Source organism: Pristiophorus japonicus, unplaced genomic scaffold (assembly GCF_044704955.1).
Source record: "Pristiophorus japonicus isolate sPriJap1 unplaced genomic scaffold, sPriJap1.hap1 HAP1_SCAFFOLD_1369, whole genome shotgun sequence".
Lineage (NCBI taxonomy): Eukaryota > Metazoa > Chordata > Chondrichthyes > Pristiophoridae > Pristiophorus > Pristiophorus japonicus.
Window position 1 is genome coordinate 38606 of NW_027251039.1, and position 18286 is coordinate 56891.

Here is an 18286-nt window from a genome sequence, read left to right on the forward strand (position 1 = left end):
CCTGCGGCCCTTGTCCTTTGAGGTGGTAGAGGTGTTAAGTTCCTGGTCCTAGCCTTCAGATTCCTTGTGGACTGATCCCACCTTACCTCCGTGACCTCCAGAGCTGTGCTTCCCTGTGGAGCTGCGCCATGGACAGTAAGTGGTTTTCGTGCCTCTAGCATTGAGATGGCGCAGGCCGGGGCCATTAGAGGGAGCAATGTGCGGTGACCCGGCCTGGAGATCGGCATGGTCCCGGCCTGCAAGACCATCAGCAATTCGATCAGGTACAACAGGAGTGGCGAGGTCGGGACGAAGGAGCAGCAAGAGTTTGTAGAGGGATGTGATCGGGGCCCAGGAGAGGTGAGAGTTCGGGGCCTAGAAGAGGCGAGGACCCAGGGACAGCACGGGCCAGCCCACACTGCGATATGTGTGCGCACTAGGTCCGTGCAACAGAGCAGGTCTCCAGTCGTCCTGGTTAACCCTTGCCACTGGACCAAGACCTAGCTTGTCAAGCCCGTGTGGTGGCTGGTGTGCAACGGTCACCACACGTTAAAACAATCCACGCACAGGCATCTTCCACCCTTCAACATGTAGTTCTGGATTGGGAATATTAGGTCCTTCATTGAAACACCTGTGAACTCATCCCTTTTTGGCGTGGAAGCAAGTCATCCTCCATTCGAAGGACTTCCTATGATGATGATGCTTCCCTGTAGATACACTCCACTCCACTCCTCTTGCAGCAGTTTACTCTTCATATGATGGCACCACATTGTGTGTGTGTGTGTGTGTGTGTGTGTGTGTAAAGAAGGGGCAATGCTCTCCCTATTCCTATAACAGTACGTGGGTTCTGGTGTTGCAGGCTGGCTGCTGATGAAGTACTTTTTGATTAATGCTGATAGCGGTTAGTAAATGGAGCAGAGCATTTTACGCACTTGAGGACTGCCTTCACTTGGTGACTAGAAAAAAGTCGAAAGCTTCGTATGAGCTTGCCTTCTAGTTAATTCTGTTTTTGTTAACAAAAATGTGAGACTTTGGTACTGTGATGAGTTTTCCAAGCTTCATCCTGCAACATGGTGTATTTAGAGGGATCGGGGCAATGTACAAGTGAGGGCAGTGCCCAGGCATAACCTCTGACAGGATGTGTTTGTTTTACAGGGAACTCGTCCACGTGATCCGCCACTTGTCAGAAGCCCTGCATGCAGCCAAGCTGAAAGCAGTGCTGGTGATACCCCCAGCGATCTCTCCAGGGTAAGTATTTCATAACAGCTCACTCTCTCTGGCTGCAAATGTAGGTGGTTAGTGAAAAAGGAGCATTAGGGCACGTAATCACTGGGAAGTGGAAAGTGTCTGCTCATCTATTGATTGGAGGTTTGATGTATTAAGGAGCACTGTGAGGGAGGCCAGGGTGGGACCAGTAAAGAAGCTCCATGGGTAAGAACAAATACATCCCGTACCTGTATTCAGAAACAGCCGATTGTTTTCAAACTATTGTTAAATCGTTTTCCTCATCTGATAAGTCCTTACTATACAGTATAAATGCACACGAGGCCCATACTTGACAAGGTCACTCTGTGACCGGTAACCTTTATTAACCAGCACTGAAGTGATGAAGGTGGGTGGAGCTTCCCCTTTCATATCTGAAAGACCAAGTTAGGAATGTCTCCCACAAGTTCACCACCTAGTGGTCAATGTTCTCACGGTGTACAACTTAGGTCAGTTTATACATGGGTTGCAATGACAGTTGAATACATGACATCACCTCTCCCCCCCCCCCCCCCCAAAGGCTATCACAGGTTAAGTCTCTCTGGTAGTTTACGCTCCCTTGTAGAGCGCCTGAGTTGGGGCTCCGGTTGTTGGGCATTGGCCTGAGTGTCTGCTGTTTGAGGTGCCTCAGGCCTGTCCGGACTGCCCACAGTGACTGGGCTCTCCTCCACTTGGTTCCAGTGTTCGGTCACCTGTGGTGGAGTAAACTCTACGTCGTGTTCTTCCTCTGCTTCTATGGGGTTACTGAACCTCCTTTTTGTTTGATCCACGTGTTTGTGGCAGATTTGTCCATTAGTAAGTTTAACTACCAGAATCCTATTCCCCTCTTTGGCAATCACAGTGCCTGCGAGCCATTTAGGCCCTGCAGCGTAGTTGAGGACAAAGACAGGGTTATTGCCATCAATACATCGCGCCCTCGCATTCCCGTCATGGTAGTCACATTGTGACTGACGCCTGCTCTCAACAATTTCTTTCATGGTGGGGTGTATAAGATAACCTGGTTTTGAGCGTCCTTTTCATTAGCAGCTCCGCGGGTGGGACCCCTGAGAGTGAGTGTGGTCGGGATCTATTGGCCAACAGGAGACGTGATAAGCGACTTTGTAGGGAACCCCCTTGGATTCTGAGCATCCCCTGTTTGATTATCTGCACTGCTCATTCTGCCTGGCCGTTTGAGGACAGCTTGAATGGTGCCTTTCTGACATGGTTGATACCATTTCCTGCCATAAAGTCCTGGAATTCAATGCTTGTAAAGCACGGGCCATTGTCACTGACCAAGACGTCCGGTAGACCATGGGCGGCGAACATTGGCCGTAGACTTTCTACCGTGGCAGAGGATGTGCTTGAATTGAGAATGTCACACTTGATCCATTTGGAGTAGGCGTCTACTACAACCAAAAACATTTTTCCCATAAAGGGACCTGTGTAGACCACATGGATGCATGACCATGGCTTGGCGGGCCAGGGGCTAAGGGGGTCTTCCCTGGGCGCATTGCCCAGCTGGGCACACGTGTTGCACCTGCGAACACACAGTTCCAGGTCTGCATCTATCCCTGGCCACCAAATGTGTGACCTGGCAATTGCCTTCATCATGACAATGCCCGGGTGCTCATTGTGGAGTTCTCTGATGAACATCTCTCTGCCCATCTGGGGCATGACTACTCGGTTTCCCCACAGTAGGCAATCGGCCTGAATCGAGAGTTCATCCTTGCGCCTGTGAAACGGTTTAAATTCCTCAGGGCATCTGTTGTACTCAAACAATCTCGTGTGTATCGTGATGGTGGTCAGCTTCTTCGACTCACTCGCCAGCTCCTGGGTCATATAAGCTGAGGTCAGGTACAATTTTGAAAAAAGTTTGCCACCGGATAGCGTCGCAAAGAGGTCCTCCGCTCTCGGTAGCGGGTACTGGTCTTGGAGTGACACCCGATTGGTGGTGGCCTTGTAATCAGCACATATCCTGACTGACCCATCCGCCTTGACGAGATGATGCCTTCCCTCAGCAGGCGATCCAACTCGTCTTCTATCTTTTCCCGCATCGCATACGGCACTGCTCTGGCTTTGTGGTGTACTGGACTGGCATCCGGGTTTATGTGAATCACTACCTTGGTCCCCATGAAAGTGCCAATGCCGGGTTGAAATAATGAGTCAAATTTGTCCAGGACCTGTGAGCATGATACTCGCTCCACAGAAGAAATTGCATTGACATCGCCCCATTTCCAGTTCATGACAGCAAGCCAACTCCTCCCCAATAGTGCGGGACCGTCCCCCGGGACAATCCAGAGTGGCAATCTGTTCTCCGAATCTTTGTGGGTCATGACTACCATGGCTCTGCCTAGCACCGGAATGCAATAATTTTGGCCTCCTGGCCTTGGACGCCCACAACTTGTCGAACTGTTTGATACTCATCAGGGACTGGCTGGCCCCCGTGTCTAGCTCCATTGATACTGGGATGCCATTGAGGAGCACTTTCATCATTATCGGTGGCGTCCTGGTGTATGAACAGTAGATGTGCTCCACATGAACTCGCTGAACTTCAGCTTCAAGCGATTTCCCCCAGTGTTCATTTGGCCTCGCAGGGCTTACATCGGGCCTGTCCTCCTCATACATCAACCTGGCTGCAGGCTTCCTGCACATATGCACCAAGTGACCACTGACGTTGCAATTTCTGCAAGTATATTGCTGATACCTGCAAGCTCTGGCTGGGTGTTTGCCTTCACACCTCCAACATGAGCCATTGTTGGAAACAAAAGGTCCATTACCAGTCGATCGTCTCTGATTGTCTCTGTAACTGTCCATAAGCGCACCATTGACCGGTGTTGATGACCCCATTACTGGCCGCATTGTCCCTTGCGATGGCATGAATCGCTGTTCAACTAGCCATTGTCTCTGTTGAATTCCCCCTTGGGTTCGACTACATGCTCAGGTATGTCCGATTGCCCCTGTCTGTCTGGAGAACTGTGTGCCGCGTTAACAATGTTGATCCCTGTGTTTGCTGCATTTAAGCCACGATTTTTGTCAAACATCATTCTGGTCTCTTCCTCTCCTGAGATAAATGACTGGGCCATCAAAGCCGCCTTTTCTAGGGCCAAGTCTTTGGTCTCAATCAGTTTCCTGAAAACCCCAGCGTGCCCGATGCCCTCAATAAAAAAGTCTCGCAGCATCTGTGCTCTGCATGCATCTGGGAACTTACATAGGCTCACCAGTCGCCGGAGATCTGCTACGAAGTCTGGAATGCTTTGCCCTTCTCGGCACCGGTGCGTGTAAAACCGGTGTCTCGCCATGTGCATGTTGCTCGCAGGTTTAAAGTGTTCCCCGATCAACTTATTGAGCTCTTTAAAAGTCTTGTCCGCCAGCTTCTCTGGCGCTAGAAGGTCCTTCATCAGGGAGTACATCCTGGATCCACAAACCGTCAGGAGATGAGCCCTGCGTTTGTCGGCCGAATCCTGTCCCAACCATTCCTTAGTGACGAAACTTTGCTGTAGTCTCTCAATAAAGTCGTCCCAATCATCACCAACACAGTACCTCTCGTCTGTGCTGCTAGTGGCCATGCTCTCGTGGTTTAAATCGTCGCCAATGATAAGTCCTTACTATACAGTATAAATGCACACGAGGCCCATACTTGAGAGAAGGTCACTCTGTGACCGGTAACCTTTATTAGCCAGCACTGAAGTGATGAAGGTGAGTGGAGCTTCCCCTTTTATGCCTGAAAGACCAGGTTAGGAGTGTCTCCCACAAGTTCACCATCTAGTGGTCAATGTTCTCACGGTGTACAACTTAGGTCAGCTTATACATGGGTTACAATGACAGTTGAATACATGACATCATCTTGTCGATTAGTCATGCTTTGTTCTTGGCTGGCCTGAGCCAATGGAAGAACCTGCACGTAGAGTCTGCTTCTAGTTTGTTTTGCATTGCACCAGGGTTTTAGGCTATCAGCAGCCCATGCAGTCCATCGCAGTGTGACTGAACATGTGTAAGACTGAGGACCAAATAGAGCGTGCGAGGCCTATTCCCTGTGATTATTTGTCAGGAGCAGGATTATGAAACTGTAAATGCACAAGTCTATAGAACTCATACTAATAATGGTGTACAGTCACTAGTGAGAGAGTAGGTGAGAGTGTGCTGTTAGTGAGGGAGTTTGTGCAGTTGCTAGTATAAGAGAGTGCAGATGTCCCGTCATTAGTGGGAATAACTGTGCAATTTTTGATGAGAGTAAGCTCCCTCTATGGCCTTGTGGGTAAAGACACCACATTGACTCTTACAGGCCCGGAGGTCAGGGGTTTGATTCCTGGTGCTTATTGAGTGTCCTGGTCCAAGCTGAGCTAACGATAGGGGTGCTACAATTGGCCCTGCTTCCACCAGGCTGGGGAGCATTCCTGCTGCTGCTTCACTGTTCAGCGACTGCTATTGGAAAGTGCGTGCATGTGTTTGGAGATTTGATCAAGGCTGGGTCGTCCTTGGCAGTGGTATCCTCCATGGTTGATTGCATAGTGTGTTGTTCATACACAATGATTAGCCACTTGGTCATGGTAGCAGAGGGCTGTTAGTGTTTGACCAACTGTACACCAGCAAAAGAGGGGGAATAAATAGGAGAATTTAAACTCCATGGCAGTGCCTAATCCTGATAGGTGAGATGACATCTCATCGAAATATCAACTTTCCTATCATGGATAGAGGATTGGCTAACTAACAGAAAACAGAGAGTAGGGATAAATGGTTCATTCTCTTGTTGGCAACCAGTAACTAGTGGGGTGCCGCGGGGATCAGTGCTGGGACCCCAACTATTTACAATCTATGTTAACGACTTGGAAGAAGGGACTGAGTGTAATGTAGCCAAGTTTGCTGACGATACAAAGATGGGAGGAAAAGCAATGTGTGAGGAGGATACAAAAAATCTGCAAAAGGACATAGACAGGCTAAGTGAGTGGGCAAAAATTTGGCAGATGGAGTATAATGTTGGAAAGTGTGAGGTCATGCATTTTAGCAGAGAAAAAAAAGAGCAAGTTATTTAAATGGAGAAAGATTGCAAAGTGCGGCAGTACAGAGGGACCTGGGGGTACTTGTGCATGAAACACAAAAGGTTAGTATGCAGGTTCAGCAAGTGATCAGGAAGGCCAATGGAACCTTGGCCTTTATTGCAAAGGGGATAGAGTATAAAAGCAGAGATCCCACAGGCAAATGGCGTTGGGCATATAGCTGGCCATAGAAAGGATGGTGGAGAAGCCCTGCTGATGGGCGTGAGGAAGGGCATGCAGCGAGCAGAAGGGGCAGCATCGCACACTCACACAGCCAAAGAGAAAGGGACACGGAGAGGAGAAGATCAAAGCAGGTGCATCCAGAGAGTCTCACCCAGGAAGCACTGGGCGCTGAGGAAGTTGGAATGGCGGAGTGTCCGTGGTGGGATCAGGAATGCTGTCATCCTGAGAGAGGACAGCAGGTTCCTGCTCCACTGACCCAGCACCACACCCCTGGGGCATCACCCCAGTATCCCTACCAAGCTGCTCGAGCACAGTTTGCTGCGACACTGAGAGATCCCCAGTGGACCCAGCGGTGATGGCAGCAGTCAGAGCACGTGTGGCATCCAGCTGAGACTGCACCAGAGCAGTCTGAGACTCAATGCCACCAGCCACTGACTGCATTATAGCACGGAGACATTGGGATGCTTCCCCCTGTACCACAATGGAAGCTGCCACATTGCCCATGACACGTGTCAGGAGGTCTGGATCCGCACGGTCTCTCTGGGAGTCCACCACCGTCAGCACATTGGCAATGATGGGCTCCATGATTTGCGCAGAGCTGTGTACAATGCGGGAGGCGGACTTCCCACTTGCGGCAGGCTCTCGGGCACCCTTGCCATTGCCCCAAGAATGTCCGAGTACATGGCCAGCACCCTTTGTGCGAACGCCTCCCCATTGAGTTGCTCATCTGAGTCCTATGCAGCAGAACGCACACGCGACCTACCCCTCCGGGGAGTCGGCTCCCGAGGTTCCCTTTGCACATGACCATGCTGCAGCTGCTAGGCCCCGGTCATAAGAACATAAGAAGTAGGAACAGGAGTAGGCCATTTGGCCCCTCGAGCCAGCTCCGCCATTTAATAAGATCACGGCTGATGTGATCTTAGGCTCAGCTCCACTTCCCCGCCCACTCCCCATAACCCTTCACTCCCTTATCGCTCAAAAATCTGTCCATCTCCGCCTTAAATATATTCAATGACCCAGCCCCCAGAGCTCTCTGGGGCAGGGAATTCCACAGATTTACAATCTTCTGAGAGAAGAAATTCCTCCTCATCTCAGTTTTAAATGGGTGACCCCTTATTATGAAACTATGCCCCCAGTTCGAGATTCCTCCACGAGTGGAAATACCCTCTCTCCATCTACCTTGTCGAGTCCCCTCAGTATCTTATACGTTTCAATAAGATCACCTCTCATTCTTTTAAACTTCAATGAGTATAGGCCCAACCTGCTAAACGTTTCTTCATAAGTCAACCCTTCATCTCAGGAATCAACCTATTGAACCTTCTCTGAACTGCCTCCAATGTATGTTTATCTCTCCTTAATTAACGAGACCAAAACTATACGCAGTACTCCAGGTGTGGCCTCACCAATACTCTGTACAGTTGTAGCAGGACTTCCCTGCTTTTATACTCTATCCCCCTTGCAATAAAGGCCAACATTCCATTTGCCTTCCTGATCACTTGCTGTACCTGCATACTAATCTTTTGTGTTTCATGCACAAGGACCCCCAGGTACTGCAGCATTTTGAAATTTCTCTCCATTTAAATAATTTCTTTTTTATTTTTCCTGCCAAAGTGGATAACCTCACATTTTCCCACATTATAATCCATCTGCCAATTTTTTGCCCACTCGCTTAGCCTGTCTATATCCCTTTGCAGATTTTTGGTGTCCTCCTCACAATTTGCTTTCCCACCCATCTTTGTATCATCAGCAAACTTGGCTACATTACACTTCATCCAAGTCATTAATATAGATTGTAAATAGTTGAGGACCCAGCACCGATCCCTGTGGCACCCCACTAGTTACAGTTTGCCAACTAGAAAATTACCCATTTATCCCAACTTCTGTTTTCTGTTAGTTAGCCAATCTGCTATCCTTGTTAATATATTTCTCCCAAAGCTGTGAGTTTCTATCTTGTGCAGTAACCTTTTATGTGGCAAATATCGAATGCCTTCTGGAAATCCAAATACATCACACCACTGGTTCCCCCTTATCAACCCTGCTCGTTACATCCTCAAAGACATTTGTCAAACATGATTTCCCTTTCATAAAACCATGCTGACTCTGCCTGACTGTATTATGCTTTTCCAAATGTTCTGCGACTGCTTCCTTAATAATGGACTCCAGCATTTTCCCAACGACAGATGTTATGGTAACAGGTCTATAGTTTCCTGCTTTCTGTCTCCCTCCTTTTTAAAATATGGGCGTTACATTTGCAGTTTTCCAATCCGCTGGGACCTCTCCTGAATCCAGGGAATTTTGGTAGATTACACCAAAGCATCCACTATCTCTGCAGCCACTTCTTTTAAGACCCTAGGATGTAGGCCAACAGGTCCAGGGGACTTGTTCACCTTTAGTCCCATTATTTTACCGAGTACTTTGTCTTTAGTGTTAGTGATTGTTTTAAGTTCCTCCCTCTCTATAGCCCCTTGATTATCTATTGCAGGTTGAGCGTCCAAAATCCGGAGTTCCGAAATTTGGAATGTTCTGGAATCTGGACTGTGGGCCAATCCATTGCGGGGTTGTCTGGAATCCGGAAAATGTTCCAAAATCCGGACGTTTTTTTAAACCGATTACCGAGTTGGGCCTAGGTAGGGGGAAAAACACCCCAAAAATTCCCAAAAAAAACATTCACAAAACATTCACAAAACCCTTACTTACCGAATGGCCTATTCCTGCACCTATTTTCTATGTTTAAATCGCTAAAAAATAAAAACTTTAACTGACCTTTTTTGCAGATCTTCAACGCAGGTTTTTCCCAGCCGCCGACCCCTGACCTGGAACCGCCGACCCCTGACTTGCAGCTGACGTTGCTGAACCTGGAACCGTCGACACGCCCGCTCCACTGCCAGACTCCCCAGGTCCCCTCCCCCGGGACTCCCCAGGCCCCCTCCCCCGGGACTCCCCAGGCCCCCTCCCCCGGGACTCCCCAGGCCCCCTCCCCCGGGACTCCCCAGGCCCCCTCCCCCGGGACTCCCCAGGCCCCCTCCCCCGGGACTCCCCAGGCCCCCACCCCCTGGACTCCCCAGGCGCCCGCCCCCGGGACACCCCAGGCTCCCTGGACTCTCCCCCGGCCCCCTCCCCCTGGACTCCCTAGACCCGCCTCCCCCTGGACTCCCTAGACCCCCGCCCCCCTGCCCCAGGCACCCTCCACCGGGACTTCCCAGGCCCAGGCCCCCCTCCCCCCGGGACTCCCCAGGCCCCCCTCCCCCCGGGACTCCCCAGCCCCCCCCCCCCCCCCCCCGGGTCTCCCCAGGCCCCCCTGCCCCCGGGACTCCCCAGGCCCCCCTGCCCCCGGGACTCCCCAGGCCCCCCTGCCCCCGGGACTCCCCAGGCCCCCCTGCCCCCGGGACTCCCCAGGCCCCCCTGCCCCCGGGACTCCCCAGGCCCCCCTGCCCCCGGGACTCCCCAGGCCCCCCTGCCCCCGGGACTCCCCAGGCCCCCCTGCCCCCGGGACTCCCCAGGCCCCCCTGCCCCCGGGACTCCCCAGGCCCCCCTGCCCCCGGACTCCCCAGGCCCCCCTGCCCCCGGGACTCCCCAGGCCCCCCTGCCCCCGGGACTCCCCAGGCCCCCCTGCCCCCGGGACTCCCCAGGCCCCCCTGCCCCCGGGACTCCCCAGGCCCCCCTGCCCCCGGGACTCCCCAGGCCCCCCTGCCCCCGGGACTCCCCAGGCCCCCCTGCCCCCGGGACACCCCAGGCCCCCCTGCCCCCGGGACTCCCCAGGCCCCCCTGCCCCCGGGACTCCCCAGGCCCCCCTGCCCCCGGGACTCCCCAGGCCCCCCTGCCCCCGGGACTCCCCAGGCCCCCCTGCCCCCGGGACTCCCCAGGCCCCCCTGCCCCCGGGACTCCCCAGGCCCCCCTGCCCCCGGGACTCCCCAGGCCCCCCTGCCCCCGGGACTCCCCAGGCCCCCCTGCCCCCGGGACTCCCCAGGCCCCCCTGCCCCCGGGACTCCCCAGGCCCCCCTGCCCCCGGGACTCCCCAGGCCCCCCTGCCCCCGGGACTCCCCAGGCCCCCCTGCCCCCGGGACTCCCCAGGCCCCCCTGCCCCCGGGACTCCCCAGGCCCCCCTGCCCCCGGGACTCCCCAGGCCCCCCTCCCCCCGGGACTCCCCAGGCCCCCCTGCCCCCGGGACTCCCCAGGCCCCCCTGCCCCCGGGACTCCCCAGGCCCCCCTGCCCCCGGGACTCCCCAGGCCCCCCTGCCCCCGGGACTCCCCAGGCCCCCCTGCCCCCGGGACTCCCCAGGCCCCCCTCCCCCCGGGACTCCCCAGGCCCCCCTCCCCCCGGGACTCCCCAGGCCCCCCTCCCCCGGGACTCCCCAGGCCCCCCTCCCCCCGGGACTCCCCAGGCCCCCCCTGCCCCGTTACTCCCCAGGCCCCCCTCCCCCCGGGACTCCCCAGGCTGGTGCGTGCGAGTGAGAGCAGCAATGACTCAATGCTTGGATCTGGGTCTTCCTGGCCCTCCTCCTCCTGCAACATTTCCTCACTGGGCTCTGGGGGCTCAGGCACATACACGTCCGTGTCCCGAGCATTGTCTGCACGCATAAATGACACAAAAGTTGCGTAAATGCGAGGGAAGGGGGTCAGCCATGTCGGAACAAAGGTGCACATATTGTTGAGCAGCAAAATGCTAGGCCTTTGTGCAATAATGTGCAAATGGCGTGAATGGAAGGGCGTGACTGACCAGTGCGGCCGCCAGCAGGACCCAGAGGCCCGACGGCCACTGGGTAGGCAACCTGCGGCTCCACAAGCTGCAGTACCCTTTCCTCCATGTCGCTGAGAGCCTCTCCAGCCCCGGTTCTTTGCTGCTCATGGTGGTTATGTGCCATCTTGGCCTACAAATAAAAGAAAAGTTTGTAAGTAACAGTCCAGGTAGGGATGTGGAAGACATGGATGTGCAGCTTAAAGAGCTGCAATTCTACGCAACAAATGAAAGGATGCCACAAGTGTGTAAGTAGGCACAGATGATATCTCTTCTTAGGCAGTCCCTCGGAGTGGAGGAAGACTTGCTTCCACACTAAAAATGAGTTCTCAGGTGACTGAAGAGTCCAATGTGTGACCTACAGTCTCTGTCACAGGTGGGGCAGACGGTGGTTGGAGGAACGGGTGGGTGAGGGGCTTGGGTTACCGTACATTCCTTCCGCTGACGACGCTTGGCTTCAGCTTGCTCCCGGCGAAGAGACTCGAAGTGTTCGGCACCCTCCCAGATGCTTTTCCTCCACTTTAGGCAGTCTTGGGCCAGGATTTCCCAGGTGTCGGTGGGGATATTGCACTTTTTCCAGGAGGCTTTGAGGGTGTCCTTGAAGCGTTTCCTCTGCCCACCTGGGGCTCGCTTGCCGAGTCGGAGCTCCGAGTAGAGCGCTTGTTTTTGGAGCCTCGTGTCAGGCATGTGGACAATGTGGCCCATCCAGCGGAGCTGATCGAACGTAGTCAGTGCTTCGATGCTGGGATGTTGGCCTGAGCGAGAACACTGGTGTTGGTGCGCCTACCCTGCCAATGGATTTGCAGAATCTTGCGGAGACAGCATTGGTGGTACTTCTCCAGTGTTTTGAGGTGCTTGCTGTACATGTTTTAGTGCTTTGGCTTGGATTCCATCTGCTCCTGAGACCTTGTTCTTCAGTTCTTAGGTGGCCTTTTCAACCTTGTGCCGGGCTGGGGTTGTGCTGAGATGGTGGCGGGTGGCATGCTGTGGGATGGAGTTGAGGACTCTCACGTCGAAGACAGGAGAGCCTTGAAGTGCTCCTTCCAGCGGGCACTGACTGCCTCTCTGTCCTTGATGAGTATCTCTCCGTTCTTGGCCAGCAGTGGGGTAACGCCTTGGGTGCTTGGGCCGTAGGTCTTGACTGTGCTAAAGAATCCTCGCACGTCGTGGTTGTCGGCTAGCTGCTGGATTTTTTTAGCTTTCTTCACCCACCATCTGTTCTTTAGGTCGCAGGTTTTCTGTTGGACCTCGGCCTTCAGACGCCTGTAGAGCTGCTTTCTTGCCCTCGAGTTGTTTGCTGCTTCCAGTCCAAGAATGCCTTGCCTTTGCGGCATATTAGCTCCTGGATCTCCTGGTCGTTTTCGTCGAACCAGTCCTGGTGTTTCCTGGTCGAGTGACCGAGCATCTCTTCGCAGGTGCCAATTATGGAAGCCTTGAGGGCAGACCAGGCACTGTGGACACTCTACGTCTCGGGGTCACTGGGATATATGGTCGATTCCTCACTGGTTTGCTGAGTGCACACAGAGACTGGTCTGTAATGGTTGGGGAAGGAGCCAGAGGCTGCAGTTCAGTAGTTAGGGCAGCATGTACTTACTTTCACCACTCGAGTGATGTCATTGAATCATTTTCGGCACTGAGTTGCTGTGCGGTCCACCATTGAGGTGCTCAACAGCAACCACTGCCCAAGCTTCACGGAAGACCTGCCGAGTGGGCCTCCCAGACTCTGGAAATAGGAGGCACCTTCTGTCCTTCACAGCTTGCACCAGCGTTTCAATTTGGGCATCTGAAAATCTGGTTGACCTTGTGCTGCCTCTCTGAGTTCCCATTGATGCTCGAAGCACACACCAGATGATCCAGTAGAACTGATGAGAATGACCATGACCTACCTGAAAGACGTGCCTTGTTATGACTGACTGAGAGTCAGGTGAAATTGGGTCTACGGTCATTTCTCCCGCCCATTCAGCGCCCCGCGGAGGCCATTTCCGCCCCCAACACTGCCCCGCTTCGGACAAAGTCCCGAATAGCACTCCATTCTCCGCCCCATCTCTACGGGTGTCAGTCAATTCAAATTATCCACTCCAAACGGGACGGAGGGCAATTTCGGCCCCTATAACTGGCAACTTTGAAATTGGCAAGTGCAAATGGTGAATGGGTGTTGCTTTTTGGCCAATATAAACAACTGCCTGTTTTAAACGTTTAAAGTGTTGGGGACTGTACCATTCTAGTAAATCTCCTCTCTAAGGCCGTGACATCATTCCCAAAGTGCGGTACCCAGAATTGGACACACTACTCCTGCTGGGGCCTAACCAGTGTTTTATAAAGGTGTAGCATAAATAAATTCCTTGCTTTTGTACTTTATACCTCTATTAATAAAGCAAAAGATTCCATAAGGTTTTTTAACAACCTTCTCAGCCTACCCTGCCATCTTCAAAGATGTGTGTACTTACACCCCCAGATCTCTCCCTGCACCCCTTTCAAAATAGTACCATTTAGTTCATATTGCCTCTCCTCATTCTTCTTGCCAGATTGCATCACCTCACACTTCTCTCCGTTAAATTACATCTGCAATGTTTCGGTCCATTTCACAAGTCCATCTGTGTCCTCCTGAAGTCTCAGCACTTGCTTTGCAGTTGCCTTTTCGTTGCCTTGGTTACCATTTGTTTTACCTCCGCTCAAAACACCCGTGCTCTACAGTCATTTCTATTGGCAGAATAAAGTGGGAGACTGTAAACCTGAGCAAAGGTATCAGACTCGGCACCTGGCATGTGTAACCAGTGAATGCTGCAGAACAAGGGCTTTGAACGGTGTGCACCAGCGCTGTGACTGCAGACTCTGGTAAACTTTCAAACTGTTTCTCCTCCCTACTTGCTAAAGATTTCTATATGTCTGATGGTCCACATGAAACCACATACCCAGTAGCTAGCAGCGTTCACCTTGTGTGTGTGGCAGAGGGTTAGCGAGTGCCCACAGCCTACCTCCGGATTCATAATAGGCAGTCCCTCGGGATCGAGGAAGACTTGCTTCCACTCTTAAAATGAGTCCTTAGGTGACTGAACAGTCCAATACGAGAACCACAATCCTTGTCACAGGTGGGACAGACAGTGGTTGAGGGTAAGGGAGGGTGGAACTGGTTTGCCGCACACTCCTTCTGCTGCCTGCGCTTGGTTTCTGCATGCTCTTGGCGACGAGACTCGAGGTGCTCAGCGCCCTCCCGGATGCACTTCCTCCGCTTAGGGCGGTCTTTGGCCAGGGACTCCCAGGTGTCAGTGGGGATGTTGCACTTTATTAGGGAGGCTTTGAGGGTGTCCTTGTAACGTTTCCTCTGTCCACCTTTGGCTCGTTTGCCGTGAAGAAGTTCCAAGCAGAGCGCTTGCTTTGGGAGTCTCGTGTCTGGCATGCGAACAATGTGGCCTGCCCAGTGGAGTTGGTCAAGTGTAGTCAGTGCTTCAATGCTGGGGATGTTGGCCTGGTCGAGGACACTAATGTTGGTGCGTCTGTCCTCCCAGGGGATTTGTAGGATCTTGCGGAGACATCGTTGGTGGTATTTCTCCAGCGACTTGAGGTGTCTATTGTAAAAGGCTCAAAGCATAACCTGAGGAGAAGTTTTAACCTGATTTGGATCATTGGACACAAAATAAAATACTGCATTGAGTGTGGGCCAGCGGAATGCCTGCAACAAGGTGGGCAGCCACTTCTTCAAGACCAAAAATCTGGACGGCAAGGTAAATGATTAGGTTTGAATTAAAGGGGGAAGAACAGGTGTGAAAGGTGGAATTAGAGGTGTGATGTGAAGTAGATAGGGTTGGAAAATGAGAATTATAAGAGAAGGTGAGTGATTGGGAAGGTGTGGTGGGGATAGAGATCGGGCAGACTGCGACCCAGCCGCAGAGCACTGACGGCAACTGTGTGTGTCAGGATTTGAAGCAAAGGCTATCAGTGCTTGCTCTGGGGCATTTGAAAGCTCTGTTCAGTCCTATCAGAAAGGAATAACCCAATGTTCAACAAAATCACATTCTAGAGAGATGGGAAGGGACTGATGTGCCGCAGGGAGACTGAGCATCTTGTGAAAATATCAGGTGTGTATTTGCTTAGTTCAATGTTAAAGTTAGGAAGGGGAAAGCAGAGGAATGAGGGTTCCTGAGGGAAAGGGGGAGGAGGTGGATGGATACAGTGTAAGCTGCCCCGGGGTGGATGGATACGGAGTGTGCTGCCCCGGGGTGGATGGATACGGAGTGAGCTGCCCGGGGTGGATGAATACGGAGTGAGCTGCCCTGGGGTGGATGGATACGGTGTGAGATGCCCCGGGGTGGATGGATACGAAGTGAGCTGCCCCAGGATGCTTAGATACGGTTTGAGCTGTCCTGGGGTGGATGGATACGGAGTGAGCTGCCCCGGGATGGATGGATACGGTGTGAGCTACCCCGGGGTGGATGACTACGGAGTGAGCTGCCCTGGGGTGGATGGATACGGAGTGAGCTGCCCCAGGATGGATGGATACGGTTTGAGCTGCCCCGGGGTGGATGGATACGGAGTGAGCTGCCCCGGGGTGGATGGATACGGAGTGAGCTGCCCCGGGATGGATGGATACGGAGTGAGCTGCCCCAGGATGGATGGATACGGAGTGAGCTGCCCCGAGGTGGATGGATACGGAGTGAGCTGCCCCGGGGTGGATGGATGCGGTGTGAGCTGCCCTGGGGGGTAGGAAGGTGGATGGATACGGAGTGAGCTGCCCCGGGGTAGATGGATACGGAGTGAGCTGCCCCGGGGTGGATGGATGCGGTGTGAGCTGCCCTGGGGGGTGGAAAGGTGGATGGATACGGAGTGAGCTGCCCCGGGGTGGATGGATACGGAGTGAGCTGCCCCGGGGTGGATGGATACGGAGTGAGCTGCCCCGGGGTGGATGGATACGCTGTGTGATGCCCAGGCCCCGAGGGCTGATGTTGCTGTAAACGCTCGACTGCACAGTGCTTGTTAATTCCATCTCTTCCTGTGGGTGTGGGGGGCTGTTTGACCTTCACACCGACAATTACTGAGCGTGTTGTACGTGTCTCTCTGTTGCAGCTGTTGTGTCTCAACTGCATTGACTTTGTGTCTCGTTTCAAGGACCAACCAGCCAGGAATGTTTGGGAAGCAGGAGTTTGACCAGCTGGCCCAGCTGGTGGATGGATTCAGCCTCATGACATACGACTATTCGAATCGACTTCGGTAAGGCTGATCACGCAAGCTTGAGTTGTGACAGGCGTGTACTAATATTATAACTGCTGGAAACAAGTCAGCCCTGAAATTGTGTGTCAGAGCAGAGTGTGACTGGACCTGACCTGTACCTGACCTGGGATTGCTTGGTGCTGACTCTGGGTGCCTTCCCCCTCCACCTCCCTTTTCTTTGGTCAGCCTAATAATTGCCTCGCCTGCTTTGTCATTTGTTGCAAACATACTAAAAAAGGCAGGAGCAACCCACCTGATCCAGCGAGCCCTTCGCTTCCCGCTGTACTAATATTTCCGCACACCATCAGTCCTATTTCTACAACACATGCAGTCTCACAATATCATGGAGGTGGAGGACTAAAAGAGAAAAACCTTAGGCCAATTTAGGAAAAAGCTCAAATTCCTCCACAATCCCCATATGATATGTGGGGAAGCATCCTAGAGGTGTCCTTATCAAGGCCTTTCCCAAAGAAAGGTGAATATTTTTTATTTTACGGCAATCTATCCTAATGCCCTATTCACTTTGGTGATAGCCTCAAGGCGCTGCTCATGGTCGTTCAATGACTGGTGCACTATAACCTCTGGGTCCTTCTCCCACTTCGCAGCCTTGAGCACATGCCCGACAGGATGCACACCTGGAGCTGCCCCACCCAAGTGCATCGTGCTGCATTTATTGATATTGACGGATGCCTGCCGGGTGCAGGACCACTGCTCTCATCACATCTAAGTCTGCTTGCAATCTATTCACACACATCTTCGTCTCATCCACTAATTGGCAGCTAATTCCCTCGACTCCGTCATCCAGATAGTTGATAACCCCAATGCACATCTCTGTGGGACTCGGCTAGTGACCAGACCCCACGCACAACCTCTACCGTTAATAATGCTTCCTGTCTACGGGTAAGCACGATGTTCTGACCCAAAACCTTAACTTGTCCATCCTTCTTCAAGCTCTTAGACCCACTCTGTCAGTTGGCTTTACTGGGCTTGTGTCGAGAGCTGACCTTTCATTGTTTTCCAGGCCAGGCCCCAATTCTCCCGTCCCCTGGATACAAGCCTGCGTTCAGATATTGGACCCAGATGCAAATTGGAGGAGTAAGATTCTCTTGGGACTGAATTTCTATGGGGTGGATTATGGCAGCCTTGGAGGATCTGCGGACCCTATTGTGGGACAGAGGTAGGATATACTGTCAGTCTAAAATCTAGGGATATGTTCTCTTTCAATCCCAGAATTGTTCATGGTATTTATCCTACCTGTAACCTGTTGCTCTTAAATGCAGGAACTGTTGATAGGATCAATTTATTGATCAATGGGTGAGACTACAGAAATGGAAGAATTTGAATGCAACGCACCCGCTAATTAAAGGTGTAATCCATGAAGGCTCACACAATTTGTATCTGTTGTCGTTACTCTGCTATCTGCAGCTTCTGGCTTTAAATATTAAATATAATCTTTAACTGGTTTAGATTTTCAACTATTGCGACTATGTCTGATGTACGGCTATTTCACCATTCCTGTGATTGTATTCCGACCACTACTGCTGTCAGATGGAAGATCTGGCTTTGGGGGTGGCAAGCCAGCGACGCCGTACTTTGTTATAGTCAGGAAGTGCAGTCAGTGCCCCTGTATCATTTATGTCACATGAGTCTTTAGGAATGACCCCGAGAAGGATGTGACAGGCACTTGGTCCCGATATACACATCAGTGGATTTAAAAAATCAAATGGGAGACCGGGGCAATTTAAAATGTCCATTCAGTCTCTTCAGTTCAAGGATTTCAGCTCACCAGCTCCTGCACCTCCCCAGCAGTATCCAGTTCATGAAAATACAAAGCAAGACTGCGTGGGCTTGTAACTGTAGGCTTATCAATACCATCAGGAAAAGGTCACCGATCTTACTGTGAGCTTCT

The 18286-nt window shown here is 52.7% G+C and overlaps 1 protein-coding gene across 1 annotated transcript; it reads left to right on the forward strand.

The window, feature by feature from the left end:
- The first annotated feature begins 225 nt into the window (after nucleotides 1-225).
- LOC139242553 (chitinase domain-containing protein 1-like) lies at nucleotides 226-17778 on the forward strand. Its single transcript, XM_070870412.1, has 5 exons — nucleotides 226-263; nucleotides 1135-1227; nucleotides 16276-16377; nucleotides 17399-17554; nucleotides 17658-17778. The coding sequence occupies exons 1-5, from the start codon at nucleotides 226-228 to the stop codon at nucleotides 17665-17667; spliced, it is 399 nt and encodes a 132-aa protein (XP_070726513.1). The 3' UTR covers nucleotides 17668-17778.
- Nucleotides 17779-18286: the final 508 nt, after the last annotated feature.